The sequence below is a fragment of the Rhinoderma darwinii genome, chromosome 1 (genome assembly GCF_050947455.1).
Source record: "Rhinoderma darwinii isolate aRhiDar2 chromosome 1, aRhiDar2.hap1, whole genome shotgun sequence".
Classification (NCBI taxonomy): Eukaryota; Metazoa; Chordata; class Amphibia; order Anura; family Rhinodermatidae; genus Rhinoderma; species Rhinoderma darwinii.
Window position 1 is genome coordinate 416,379,791 of NC_134687.1, and position 15,534 is coordinate 416,395,324.

At 41.3% G+C, this 15,534-nt stretch overlaps 1 protein-coding gene across 6 annotated transcripts in view; it reads left to right on the forward strand.

Annotated features, from left to right (window-relative positions):
• Positions 1–15,534, forward strand: part of LOC142655072 (dnaJ homolog subfamily A member 4-like) — a 125,267-nt gene that overhangs the window by 22,751 nt on the left and 86,982 nt on the right. For 5 of the 6 annotated variants that reach the window (XM_075828974.1, XM_075828972.1, XM_075828975.1 and 2 more), the window contains exons 4-7: positions 1,009–1,113; positions 2,492–2,719; positions 2,816–3,046; positions 3,422–3,522. In XM_075828974.1, the coding sequence (XP_075685089.1) occupies positions 1,009–1,113; positions 2,492–2,719; positions 2,816–3,046; positions 3,422–3,522 (665 nt within the window). The remainder of the gene's footprint in view (positions 1–1,008; positions 1,114–2,491; positions 2,720–2,815; positions 3,047–3,421; positions 3,523–15,534) is intronic. The other variant, XM_075828976.1, reaches the window with a different exon arrangement.

Here is a 15,534-nt window from a genome sequence, read left to right on the forward strand (position 1 = left end):
CCTGATGCTGCAAATTCAACAAATTACCATTTTAGTTCTCTTTAGGGTATGTTCACACGAGGGCGTCCGTTACGGCTGAAATTACGGGGATGTTTCAGCCTGAAAACATCCCCGTAATTTCAGCCGTACCGGCATGTGCAGGCGCTTGAACGCCGCGTCAATTACGGGCGTAATTAGCGCTGCTATTCATTGGAGTCAATGAATAACGGCTCTAATTACGGCCAAAGAAGTGACAGGTCACTTCTTTGACGCGGGCGTCTATTTACGCGCCGTCATTTGACAGCGGCGCGTAAATATACGCCTCGTGTGAACAGACAAACGTCTGCCCATTGCTTTCAATGGGCAGATGTTTGTCAGCGCTATTGAGGCGCTATTTTCAGACGTAATTCGGGGCAAAAACGCCCGAATTACGTCCGTAAATAGGCCGTGTGAACATACCCTAACAACCTTTAAAATGTTTTGATCTCTGTTGTGCATAATAATTTGAAACAGTGCATTTTGAGTTTTTTACTTCTAAAAAGAAAATCTGTTATTAGGAGATTTGTTCAATAAAATTTGCATTATACTCCAACGGTTGATGGCTTGAAGATTATACTGACTGCCATTTGCATCGACTATTTAGGAAAATCAGCGAAAAATAACATTTGCATAATAATTTGGAACGCGGTGTAAATGTTAATAGATGGAATACTACTTTTATCATCTATCCATGGGATAGATGATGTTAGGTTGGTGGGGGTCTGACTGATTGGCTTGGCTTTCTCCGTACATCCCACAGCGTTTTATGGAGCAGCAGTGCGCATGATCGGCCACTGCTTCATACAACTGCTCCCCACCACGTATCTGCCGGTGGAGGATTCAATTGGTGTGGGTCCCAGTAGTCAGACCCCCAACAATCTAACATTAGTCACCTATCCCTTCAATTATTGATAAATGTTAACACATGGAATAGCCTCTTAGTGTTTTTCAAGCAGCTTGCCTCTCTAGTACTGTTTTTCTTTTTTTTAGGTAAAAATTTCGTCCACAAGTTATCTATATCTCTAGAAGAGATATATAATGGTGCAATTCGTAAGCTAGCATTACAGAAGAAAGTAATTTGTGACAAGTGTGACGGTAAGACATCCATATATCTATCAAATAAAAGAATAAAGGCAGAGGTGTAAATAAATAAAGATATGCGAAACTGATACTGGTAGTTTTTTTTTTTGTTTTTTTTTATTGTAAGCTGTCAAATATTGGTCATCCTAAAATGGATCAAGCAGACAAATTTAAAAGTGACCATTGACATAAAGGCATATGAAAGGTTATAATTAAAGATCCAAGCGATTTTAGTAGGTTTTTTTTGTTGGTTTTTTTAAGCAATAATATGATTTATCTGTTATAACACCTATCATACCTAGTTTTAAAATATTCTTGACTATTTTGGGTATTCATATTCATATTTGGCTCAAGCTACACAGTGAAATGAAAGGGGTTTTCCCATCAGGGACATTTATGGCATATCCACAGGATATGCCATAAATGTCAGATAGATGCAGGTCCCACCTCTGGGACCCGCACTTATCATGAGAACGGGGCCCCCTAAACCTAATTCTATCTTTCTTTGTTCCCACTGCGACTTGTAATTTCCGACCATGTTAGGCCTCGTTCACATCATCGTCTGGTTCCTTTCATGGATTCTGTTAGCCCTTTCTGTCAGAGGAGCCCATGAATGGAAAGACAAGCGTAAACCATAGCTTCTGTTTGCATTACCATTGATTTCAATGGTACTGCTTACGTTGCAAATCGTTTCCGTTTGTCTCCGTTCCGTAAGGTTTCTGGGTTTTTTAGCGGAAACAAAGGCCTAGTCGACTACGCCTTTTGTTTCCGCTAAAAAAATTGAAACCATTTGCAACGGAAGCATTACCATTAAAATCAACATATGGTTTCCGTTTGTCTTTCTGTTCATGGGCTGCTCCGACGGAAAGGTCGAACGGAACCCGACGCTGATATGAACGAGGGCTAACGTGGTTGCAAATTACAAGTCACAGCGGGAACAGAGAAAGATAGAACGGGGTTTAGGGGGCTCCGTTCTAATGATATGTGCGAGTCCCAGAGGTGGGCCTTGCATCTATCTGACATTTATGGCATATCCTGTGGATATGCCATAAATGTCCCTGATGGGGAAACCCCTTCAAAGTGCCAATGCAACTTCCATTTCTTATAGGGTGAAAGGTTGCATGGGACCTTGCTGTAGCAAAATTTGTATCCATGTTGGAATATTAGAAGTCGCATTGCTTTGTAGCCTGAGGCTAACCCGAGGAAAATACATGTGGGGCAATGCAATGGTATAATACTCCCTATTGTAAGACATTTTCCCTGATTGGATCTGATGATGTTTTGATTCCCCCCGCCCTTTATCTGCTTGTATTGTCTAATGTGTCATGTCTTCTGTTTGAATGGATTTCTACTATTTTTGGCCTGCACTTAAGTGTTCTTCTTTCCTCTTTAGGTCATGGTGGCAAGAAAGGACCAGTAGAGAAATGTACAACCTGCAAAGGTCAAGGTATCCAAATTCAGGTCCAGCAGATTGGGCCAGGGCTGGTCCAGCAGGTTCAGACAATGTGTTCAGAGTGCTGTGGGGAGGGTGAGCACATTAACTCCGAAGATCGCTGCAAACAGTGCAATGGAAACAAGGTTGTATGTGAGAAGAAGGTCCTGGAAGTTCACATTAAGAAGGGTAAGTGCATGATAAATTCCTTTTACACGTACTATTAACAATATGTATAGTTCTTGCACTAGTAGATCTGAGGTCTCTAAATTGTGTATTTTGCAGGCATGAAAGATGGCCAGAAACTTGTTTTCCATGGGGAAGGGGATCAACAACCAGGTCTAGAACCAGCAGATGTTGTCGTTGTGTTGGATCAGAGGGATCATGAAGTATATCAAAGGGAAAATGACAACTTAATTATGAAGATGCAGATTCCACTAGTAGAAGCTTTGTGTGGGTTCAGTAGAACAATAGGGACAATGGATGGACGAACTCTCCTTGTCACATCTCTTGCAGGTTAGTAGGCTGAGCCTGTGTCATAACTACTTAATTCTTTAAACATAAACATTCAGTATTGTATTAATATTTCCTATATTCTATACTTATCATACAAGGTTACAGTTCCACTTTGTACTTATTAAAGGGTCTTACCAACAAACATTTTTTCTGTCATATCAAGTAGATCTGCTTATAAATGTTATTGGTAAGGGTCCGACTGTTGTATGCCAAAATTTGGGGTCTCTATTCCTAATACAAAAAGGAACCACACATCTCCCCATTAAAGTGAATGTAAAGTATGGACACTCATATTAACTTTTAAAATTGATGGTTTACATTTATGGGAATTTTTTGAATATAAATGTTCACTTTCTGAAACATTTTGTACTTCAGGTGAAGTCATAAAATACGGACACCTAAAATGCATTCAGAAAGAAGGAATGCCCTTAGAGAGAGATCCATTTGAGAAAGGTCTACTAATTGTCCAATTTTTGGTAAGTTGGTTTCTTGCTCGTTACATTTGTACATTTGGGTATATGCTGTTGCCACTAGGAGGATTTTGACACGAAGAAATAAAATAAAAAGTGGCTCCTCCTATAGGACATACCCTGCCCACAGACCAGGGCTGGTGTCCGCACCTGGGGCCCACTGCCCTGGGAGGAGCCCACTCGGCCGCCGGGTGCTGTAGCTGCCGTCGTCACGGTATCACTGCAGCTTAGAACCTCTGTCCGACTTCCATAGCAGCTGTTGTCTGTGCTGCTATCTCACAAAACTCCCTGTGCTACTTTAAAATCTCCCCCTCCAGCCCCCCTTCCCTACTCTTCACACACACTCTCCTCCTCCTCCTGCTGCTGTTACCAGTCGGGGAGGGGAGACTGTCTGCGGGCACTGTTTCGGGTTGTGAGCAGGAGAAATGCTCTCACCTCATCAAGCTGCTGAACTCCCTTCCCAAATACCCTACATAAAAAGTAAGCGCATGTGTGTATACAATGTGGACTTGTCATTGTATACTGTCTGCTTATGTGTATGATGTGTGCATGTAATGTGCATATTAAAAAAATATATATATATTATTGTAGCAGTGCAGCTACTAAGGGGCAGGATTTGGTCCCAGAATTATATATTTAAAAGTTCTGGGTTGATGGAGTGGAAGAGAATAGTAAAAGTTCCACTCCATCTTAAGGACAGTCAAGGGTTTGGGCTGCCTTATGAGTCTCATTAGCTGCCAGCTCCTTTAACCCCTTCACGACCACCCCACGTAGATTAACGGGCTACAAAGCTGGTCGTTGTGCCTGCAGCCCCTTAATCCACGTGTGCTCCTAACAGAGCACACAGACGCTCCCCGCAGCCCGGCATCTCCCAGTACAGGCTGCTACTAGCAGCCTTAGTACTGGGGGAAAACATCGGATCGGATCACAGCGGTGATCCGAACCGATTAACCCCTTAATTGCGGCAGTCAATAGTGACCGCCGCATTTAAGTTGTTATAGCAACATCGGCACCCCGCTACGCGATTGCGGGGGCCGATTGTTGCGGGGGGGCGATTGCTATGGCAACCGGAAGCCTAACAAAGGCTTCCTATCTGCCATTACGTTAGCCGATTAGGCCCCGCCCGGAGGCGGAGCCTGATCGGCTTGCTGTCAGTGAACAACTGACAGTTCTAATACATTGCACTACATGGGTAGTGCAATGTATTAGAACATCAAACAAACAGTTGGACCTTCAAGTCCCCTAGTGGGACTAAAGAAAAGTGTAAAAAAAAAAAGTGTAAAAAAAGTAAAAATAAAAGTTGTAAAAATACAATAAAAGTTTCAAATAATAACACAAAACACAATCGCCCTTTTTCCTTTATCAAGTCATTTATTATTGAAAAAAATAATAAAGCCATACGTATTTGGTATCGCTGCGACCGTAACGACCTTAACTATAAAAATATTATGTTATTTATTCCGCACAGTGAACGCCATAAAAAAAAAACTAAAAAATACTGACATAATTGCTATTTTTTGGTCACTTTGTCTTCCAAAAATTGAAATAAAAAGTGATCAAAAAGTCGCATGTATCCAAAAATGGTACCTATAAAAACTATAACTCGTCTCGCTAAAAATAAGCCCTCATACAGCTCCGTCAACGGAAAAATTAAAACCGTTATGGCTCTCGCAACTTGGCGACAGAAAAAATCCATTCTCTTTACAAAAGTTATTTTATTGTGCAAAAAGTTGTAAAACATAAAAAAGTTTTATAAATTAGGCATCGTCGGAATCGGACTGACTCGCAGAATAAAGGTAACATGTAATTTATAATGATTGGTGAACGCTGTATAAAAAGAATTTAAAAAAATAATGTCAGAATTGCTGTTTTTTGGTCACCTTGCCTCCCAAAAAAAAAGGATAACAAGTGATCAAAAAGTCGCATGTACCCCAAAATGGTACCAATAAAAACTACAGCTCGTCCCGCAAAAAAACAGCCCTCATGCCACTACGTCTATGAAAAAATAAAATTAGTTAAGGCTCCAATAAGCCAGGAAATAAAAATATGCAGTTGTGCCGGCCCGAGAGGAACATTTCTTCTGTTTCAAGTGGCGAATTATCAAGGCCCCTAAAATTAGGGAACCAGGAAGGGGAGAGCCCAAACATATCTGCTGGAAGCGACGGTGCCTGTATTATACCAGGAAAACACTTCTCAGCAAAATTCCTCAAACTGCAAAGGTGCGGAGTGTGGACCAAAAGGGGGATAAGAAAGGACACAGTTTATCAGTGCGACACTGGCCTGTGCAGAAAGGATTGTGTCACAGCGTAACACACATCTATGGATAATTTTATTGTTTTTGTTTACCCTATTATTATACCACCTGACTATGCCCCTTATATACTCCGCCCGGCTTACATGTACCCGCACATTATAAACGGAAACACCAGTAAGACTCAATACAAAACTATTACAAGCAAAATCCACGCTCCAAAAGCCAAATGGCGCTACCTCCCTTCTGAACCCTACAGTGTGCCCAAACAGCTGTTTACTTCCACATATATGGCATCGCCATACCCGGGAGAACCCTTTTAACAATTTTTGGGGTGTGTGTCTCTAGTGGCACAAGCTGGGCGCCACATATTGGCATATCCATAGAAAAAAAATCCCATTTTCACTCTGCAACATCAAGTGCACACCAATTTCTGCCAATCACCTGTGGTGTTAATATGCTCACTACACCCCTAAGTGAATACCTTGAGGGGTGTAGTTTCCAAAATGGGGTCACTTCTGGGGGGGATCCACTGTTTTGGTCCCACAGGGACTTTGCAAATGCGACATAGCGCCCAGAAACCAATCCAGCAAAATCTGTATTCCAAAAGCCAAATGGCGCTCCTTCCCTTCTGAGCCCTACTCTGTGCCCAAACAGCCGTTTATGACCACATATGTGGTATTGCCATACACAGGAGAAGTTGCTTTACAAGTGTTGTGGTGCTTTTTTTCATTTATTTGTTGAGAAAATGAAACATTTTCAGCTAAAACTACGTCTTATTGAAGAAAAAGGATTTTCACTGCCCAATTCTAATAAAATCTATGAAACCCCTGTGGGTTCAAAATGCTCACTACACCCCTAGATGGATTCTTCAAGGGGTGTAGTTTCCTAAATGGAGTCACTTTTTTGGTGTTTTCACTGTTTTGGTCCCTTAGGGGCTTTGCAAATGCGACGTGGTCTCCGCAAACCATTCCTGCTAAATTTGAGCTGCGAAAGCCAAATGGCGCTCTTTCCCTTCTAAGCCCTGCCGTGTGTCCAAACAGCCGTTTATTACAACATGTGGGGTATTGTTTTACTCGGGAGAAATTGCTTTACAAATGTAGTGGTGCATTTTCTCCTTTTAATCCTTGTGGAAATTAGAAAAAATTAGCTAAACCTACATTTTCTTTGAAAGACTATAGATTTTCATTTTCACGGCCTACTTCCAATAATTTCTCCAAAAAACCTGCGGGTCAAAATGCTCACTATACCCCTAGATAATTTCCTCAACGTATAGTTTCCGAAATGGGCTCACTTTTGGGGGATTTCCACTGTTTTGGCGCCGCAAGAGACTTTCAGACCCGACATGGTGCCTAAAATATTTTCTAATTTAAAAGGAGGCCCCAAAATCCTCTAGGTGTTCCTTTGTTTCTGAGGCCTGTGCTGCAGTCAATAAGTGCACTAGGGCCGCATGTGGGGTATTTCTAAAAACTGCAGAATCTGGGCAATAGATATTGAGTTGCGTTTCTCTGGTAAAACTTTCTGTATTACAAAAAAAATAGATGAAAAATTAATTTCTGAAAAACATTTGCCTTAATTCCTGTGAAACATCTAAAGGGTTAAGAAACTTTCTAAATGCTGTTTTGAATACTTTGAGGGGTGAAGTTTTTAAAATGGGGTGACTTATCGAGGGTTTCTAATATATAAGGCCCTAAGTTCCACTTCACAACTGAACTGGTCCCTGTAAAAATAGCCTTTTGAAATTTTCTTGAAAATGTGAGAAATTGCTGCTAAAGTTTTAAGCCTTGTGATGTCATAGAAAAATAAAAGGATGTTCAAAAAACAATGCCAATCTAAAGTAGACATATGGGTGATGTTAATTAGCAACAATTTTGTGTGGTATTACCATCTGTCTTATAAGCAGATACATTTAAATTTAGAAAAATGCAAATTTTTGAAATTTTTTTAAAAATTTTGGTGTTTTTCACAATTAAATACTTAATGTATCGAGCAAATTTTGCCAGTAACATAAAGTCCAATGTGTCACGAGAAAACAATCTCAGAATCGCTTGGATAGGTAAAAGCATTCCGAAGTTATTACCACATAAAGTGAAACATGTCAGATTTGAAAAAATTGGCTGTGTCCTGAAGGCCAAAACAGGCTGTGTCCTGAAGGGGTTAAGAAAGGTGTGATCTGTTCACACAATGCTCCCAGTCTGAGGAAGTCTGGTATTGCCAGCCTGTGGGAGTCAGAGGTTCTGGTAAGAACATGTTTGTTGTGAGGTGCTAAGCAGAAGGCCTTTCACCCTGATAGCTAGGGAAGCTGTATGTTTTGTTAGAGACTGGATGGCCTAGGCGTTATTTTTGAACTGTTTTGTACAACTGCTTTTCATGTATGAAGACAAAAAAGCTGGTTGCGGCCAGTTTCATACCGAATCCACTGTCTTGGAGTGAAAATTCTTAAAGAGGCTCTGTCACCACATTATAAGTAGTACATAATCTGATCGGCGCTGTAATGTAGATAACAACAGTGGTTTTTATTTTGAGCAATTTTAGATTTATGCGAATTACTTTCTTAATTCCCAACTGGGCGACATACACTTCTCTCCATTCATGTCCATTTGTAGTCAGCACAGCGTGATCTCGCGAGATCACGCTGTGCTGTCACATACACCCACATTAACTTTACTGAAGTGTCGGGAGTGTGAATAGACATTGCCTCTAGCCAGGACGCAATGTCTATTCACACTCCCGACACTTCAGTAAAGTTAATGTGGGTGTATGTGACAGCACAGCGTGATCTCACGAGATCACACTGTGCTGAGTACAAATGGACATGAATGTAGAGAAGTGTATGACGCTGATTGGTCAGCATCATACACTTCTCTTTACAACGCCAACTTGGTCAAAAGTTAAAAAACGCCTAGTTGGGCATTAACCCCTTAAGGACGCAGCCTAGTTTTGGCCTTAAGGCTCAGAGCCCATTTTTCAAATCTGACATATTTCACTTTATGTGGTAATAACGTCGGAATGCTTAAACCTACCCAAGTGATTCTGAGACTGTTTTCTCGTGACACATTGGGCTTCATGATCGTGGTAAAATTTGGTCGATATATTCAGTGTTTATTGGTGAAAAATGGCAAAATTTAGAGAAAATTTAGAAAAAATTGCATTTTTCAGAATTTAAATGCATCTGCTTGTAAAACAGACGGTTATACCACCCAAAATAGTTACTAGTTAACATTTCCCATATGTCTACTTTAGATTGGCATCGTTTTTTGAACATTCTTTTATTTTTCTTGGACGTTACAAGGCTTAGAACATAAACAGCAATTTCTCATATTTTTAAGAAAATTTCAAAAGCCTTTTTTTTAAGGTACCTCTTGAGTTCTGAAGTGGCTTTGTTGGGCCTATATATTAGAAACCCTGATAAAACACCCCATTTTATAAACTAGACCCCTCAAAGTATTCAAAACAGCATTTAGAAAGTTTTTTAACACTTCAGGCATTTCACAGGAATTAAAGCAAAGTGGAGGTGAAATTTGCAAATTTCATTTTTCTTGCTGAATTTCAATTTTATTCATTTTTTTTTTCTGTAACACAGAACGTTTTACCAGAGAAACACTACTAAATATGTATTGTCCAGATTCTGCAGTTTTTAGAAATGTCCCACATGTGGCCCTACTGCGCTCGTAGACTAAAACACAAGCCAAAGAAGCACCTAGTGCATTTTGAGTCCTCTTTTTTTTTATTAGAATATATTTTAGGCAGCATGCCAGGTTTGAAGAGGTGTTGAGGTGCCAAAACAGTAGGAATCCTCCAATAGTGACCCCATTTTGGAAACTACACCCCTCAAGGAATTCATTTATGGTTGTTGTTACCATTTTGACCGCACATTTTTTTCACACCATGTATTTGAATTGGGCTGTGAAATGAAAAAAATGTCATTTTTTCCAATAAAATGTCATTTGTGATCAAAATTTCTTATTTTCACAGGGAACAAAATACCCCATTTTGTTGCCCAATTTGTCCTTAGTGTGGCAATACCCCATTTGTGGTGATAAACTGCCGTTTGGGCCCATGGGAGGGCTCAGAAGGAAAGGAGCGCTATATGTTTGTTGGAGTCCAGATTTTGTTGGATTGGTTTTCGGGTGCCATGTCGCATTTACAGAGCCTCAGAGGTATCAAAGCAATGGAAACCCACCAAAAGTGACCCCATTTTGGAAACTACACCCCTCAAGGAATTCATTTATGGTTATTGTTAGCATTTTGACCACACAGTTTTTTCACAGCACCTATTTCATTTGGGCTGTGACATTAAAAAAATGACATTTTTGCCAATAAGATGTAATTTTTTATCAAAATTTCTTTTTTTCACAGGGAACAAAATACTCAATTTTGTTGCCCAATTTCTCTTGAGTGCAGCAATACCCCATTTGTGGCAATAAACTGCCGTTTGGGCCCATGGGAGGCCTCAGAAGGGAAGGAGCGCTGTGTGTTCTTTGGAGTACAGATTTTGCTGGTTTGGTTTTCGGGTGCCATGTCGCATTTGCAGAGCCCCAGAGGTATCAAAGCAATGGAAACCCACCAGAAGTGACCCCATTTTGGAAACTACACCCCTCAAGGAATTCATTTATGGGTAATGTGACCATTTAGACCCCATAGTTTCTTCACAGAACTTATTTAAATTGGGCAGGGAATTAAAAAAATATATATTTTTTCCAATGATATGTCATTTTAGCTCAAAAATTCTTATTTTCACAAGAAATAAAATACTCTATTTTGTTGCCCAATTTGTCCTGAGTGCGGCAATACCCCATTTGTGGTGATAAACTGCCGTTTGGGCCCATGGGAGGGCTCAGAAGGAAAGGAGCGCTGTGTGTTCTTTGGAGTCCAGATTTTGCTGGATTGGTTTTCGGGTGCCATGTCCCATTTGCAGAGCCCCAGAGGTATCAAAGCAATAGAAACCAACCACAAATGACCCCATTTTGGAAACTACACCCCTCAAGGAATTCATCTATGGGTGTTGTGACCATTTTGACCCCAGAGTTTTTTCACAGAACTTATTTGAATTGGGCTGGGAATGAAAACAAAATTATTTTTTTCAAATAATATGTAGTTTTGGCTGAAAATTTCTTATTTTCACAAGAAACAAAATACCCCATTCTGTTACGCAATTTGTTCTGAGTGCCGCAATACCCCATTTGTGGTGATAAACTGCCGTTTGGGCCCATGGGAGGGCTCAGAAGGAAAGGACCACCATTTGGCCTACTGGGGATTTTCTAGTGCGAAGTCATGTATGCAGAAGCACCTGAGGTACCAGTACAGTTGAAACCCGCAAGAAGTGACCCCGTTTTAAAAACTACACCCTTAAGGCATTCATCTAGCGGTGTAGTGAGCATTTTGACCGGAGACCTACACCCCATAAACTGTAATGTGGGTTCTCCCGGGTATGGCAATACCCTACATGTGGCTGTTATCAGCTGCCTGAGCACACAACAGGGCTCAGAGGGGAAAGACGAGGGGGGATAAGCTGTGCGGAGGGCATCAGGGTAAGTAAAATTGGGGTAAATTATAAACCAAGGGATGTATGATAAATTTTAAAACACTCTTTCATACAGAGCTCTGGTTATTCGGGACACGTGTCACATTGATATATTGTGTCATCCCTTATCGCCCTCTTATAGATGACTTTGCACCTCTTTTGACTTTTTCCCTTCTTGCCAGTTTGGGGAACTTCTCCTGGAAAGTGTTGCCGCCCTGGTACGATGCGTGTGGCCCCGCTTCCAGAAGTACTGGGTGCCCCCCCTTCTTGGTCCCTAAAGATTAGGTTCTTGATAATCACCTCTTGAAATTCCAGGAAAGTTCCCTTCTGGCCTGCACATCGACGTAGCACGTACGCATTGTACAAAGCCATCTGTATGATGTGCCCGGCCAGCTTCTTATACCACACCGCATGACGCTGTAGGGCTTCAGGACTTGATCTTACAAGTCCAGCCCTCCCATGTACCTATTGTAGTCCAGGATGCAGTCTGGTTTGGGGGTGGCCTTTCCTTCATATATCCTAAACCTGTAGGTATACCCTGATGCACTCTCGCAGCTTATACATCTTCACGCCATACCTTGCCCTCTTACCCGGCAGGTACTCGCGGAATTGAACCGTCCCTTTAAAATGTACCAGGGACTCATCAACAGAAATACACTTCTCGGGGGTGTATGCTTGGGAAAACCGGGCACTGAAACGGTCTAATAGGGGTCTCCGTTTATACAAACGGTCAAAACTGGGGTCATCTCGGGGTGGGCACGGCTCATTATCAGTATAATGTAAGAAGCAAAGTATTGCCTCATTTATTTATTTTTTTAGGTTCCAGTTCAGTTCTGAAGTTGCTTTGAGGGGCCCATATATTAGAAACCCCTATCAAATACCCCATTTTAGAAACTAGACCCCTCAAAGTATTCACAACAGCATTTAGAAAGTTTATGAACCCTTTAGGTGTTTCACAGAAATTTAGAGAAAAGTAGAGGTGAAATTTACATATTTTTTTTTGGTCAGAAAATCCTCTTTTTACCATTTTTTTTATAACACAAAAGGATTTATCAGAGAAACGCAACTTAATACGTATTGCCCAGATTCTGCAGTTTTGAGAAATATCCCACATGCGGCCCTAGTGTGGTAATGGACTGAAGCACCGCCCTCCGAAGCAAAGGAGCACCTAGTGGATTTTGAGGCCTTTTTTTTATTAGGCACCATGCCCGGTTTGAAGAAGTCTTGTGGTGCCAAAACATTGGGAACCCCCCAAAAGTGACCCGAATTTGGAAACTAGACCCCTTGAGGAATCCATTGTAGTTTTCTTGGGGTGCATGCGGCTTTTTGATCAGTTTTTATTCTATTTTTAAGTGGCGCGGTGACTAAAAAACAGCAATTCTACTATTGTTTTTTTATTCTTTTTTTTTTACAGCGTTCACCGTGCGCTATAAATGACATATTCACTTTATTCTGCTTGGCGATACGATTGCGTCGATACCAGATGTTTATAGTTTTTTTTTATGTCTTATGGCGTTTGCACAATAAAATACGTTTTGTAAACAATCATTCACTTTTTGTGTTACCTTATTCTAAGAGCCATAACGTTTTTATTTTTCAATCAATAAAGCCGTGCGAGGACTTATTTTTTGCGTAACGAACTGTAGTTTCGATCAGGACCATTTTTTGTTACATGCGACTTTTTGATCTCTTTTTATTCCATTTTTTGGGAGGTGAAGTGACCAAACAATTGTGATTGTGGTACGGTTTATTATTATTTTCTTTTACGGCGTTCACCGTGCGCGATAAATAACGAAATAATTTTGTAGTTCAGGCCGTTACGGACGCGGCGATACCAATTATGTATAGTTTATTTGTTTGTTTATATATTTTTATTAATAATAAATGACTGATAAGGTAAAAAGGGGGATCTTTACTTTTAATACTTTTACGACTTTTATTTTCTTATTTTTACACATCTTTTTTTAACTTTTTTTTATCTTTATTACTTTGTCCCACTAGGGGACTTGAGGGCAGGAGCTCCTGTATGTGTCGGAAGGACGGCCGAAACGGCCGTTGCTCCCGAGACGTACTATTAGGTCATGGAGCGCGAACGATACAGCTGCCATGACCTAATAGTACGTCCAGGAGCGGGAAGGGGTTAAGAAACGAATTAGCATAAATTTAAAATTGCACAAAAATGATCGTTTTTCAAAATAAAAGCCACTGTTATCTACATTACAGCGCCGATCAGATTATGTAGGAGATAGGGCACTTATAATCTGGAGACTTTAAGTATGCCAACCATCTTACCCTGGAGATGGTGGTCCTGTGAGCTAACTTACCCCAAGTTGTCACATATGGTGGAGAATTGCTTTGGGCACTAAAAGGGCACCTGGAATTTAAAAGGCCAGAAACTGTATTTTTTTAAAGTGACGGTCTCTGAGGAGAGAGGCTGTTTGTGCTGAGTTGTGAAAGTTCGGAGACGTTGCAATGGTTCTTATGGTTCAAATGTGGCAGATACTGCGGCAGGAAGACCTTGCTAAACTAAATGGTCATACCCAAAGTGTCCAGTTTGAAGCAGAGCGAGAGTCTGTGTGGGCACAACTACATATGTCGCTGGATAAACGGACCTTTGCACAAGGTGGATGCACCGCATCACACGATGCCATGATGTCGGTGGCTCCTAAGGTTTTGGAAAAGGTTTAAAAGCAAAGAGCTTGGATGCCAAAGATACAAGCTGTGAGTGCTGTTGCTAAGGGCAACCAATCGGAGCCAGGCTGCAGATGTCTTAGAGCGAATTGCTGCATGGTCGGATGTCCTGCTGCTGAGTGGCCAAGTGTTAAAAAGTCAAGTCGTCTGTGGCACCATGATGCCGTTGCTAGGGGCAACAAAGTTCAACAGGGCTTGATAACCACCTCTTGAAATTTCAGGAAAGTTCCCCTCTGGCCTGTACATCGACGTAGCATGTACACATTGTACATTGCCATCGGTATGATGTGCACGGCCAGCTTCTTATACCCCACCGCATGGCGCTGTAGGGCTTCAGGGCCTGATCTGACAAGTCCACCCCTCCCATGTACCTATTGTTGTCCAGGATGCAGTCTGGTTTGGGGGTCTCTGTACTGGTACCTCATAAAGGTACATGGGTACTGGTGTGACATGTTTCTTGTCCTTGTACTTGACACACAATATGTTGCTGCTAGATTGTGCCCTGCTCCCACCCCCAAGCAGAGTCTTAGGGAGGCCTCTCAGATTTCTTCTAGCGGTGCCGCATGCCGCAGGACTTCTGGAAGCGAGGCAGTTGAAGAGTGGGACGCTGGTATAAAAATTATCCAGGTAGAGGCAGTTGAAGAGTGGGACGCTGGTATAAAAATTATCCAGGTAGAGGTGGTAACCCTTTTTCAGCAGTGGGTGCACCAAACCCCACACAATTTTTGCATTAACTCCCAGTAAGGAGGGGCATTCTGGGGGCTGAATACTGGTGTCCTTCCCTTCATATATCCTAAATTTGTAGGTATACCCTGATGCACTCTCGCACAGCTTATACATCTTCACGCCATACCTTGCCCTCTTACTCGGCAGGTACTCGCTGAATTGAAGCCTCCCTTTAAAATGTACCAAGGACTCATCAATAAGAAATACACGTCTCGGTGGTGTATGCTTGGGAAAACCGGGCACTGAAACGGTCTAATAGGGGTCTCTGTTTATACAAACGGTCAAAACTGGGGTCATCTCGGAGTAGGCAATGCTCATTAGGAGAAGCGAATTTAGAGCAAAGTAGAGGTGAAATGGAGTGTTTTATTTCTTGTGAAAATAAGAAATTTTTAGCTAAAACGACATATTATTGGAAAATATATATTTTTTTAAAATTCCTAGCCCAATTCAAATAAGTTCTGTGAAGAAACTATGGTGTCTAAATGGTCACATTACCCATCAATTAATTCCTTGAGGGGTGTAGTTTCCAAAATGGGGTCACTTCTGGTGGGTTTCCATTGCTTTGATACCTCTGGGGCTCTGCAAATGCGACATGGCACCCAAAAACCAATCCAGCAAAATCTGCACTCCAAAGAACACACAGCACTCCTTCCCTTCTGAGGCCACCCATGGGCCCAAACGGCAGTTTATCACCACAAATGGGGTATTGCTGCACTCAGGACAAATTGGGCAACAAAATGGGGTATTTTGTTCCCTGTAAAAATAAGAAATTTTGATCAAAAATGACATGTTATTGGAAAAAATTTCATTTTTTTAATTTCACAGC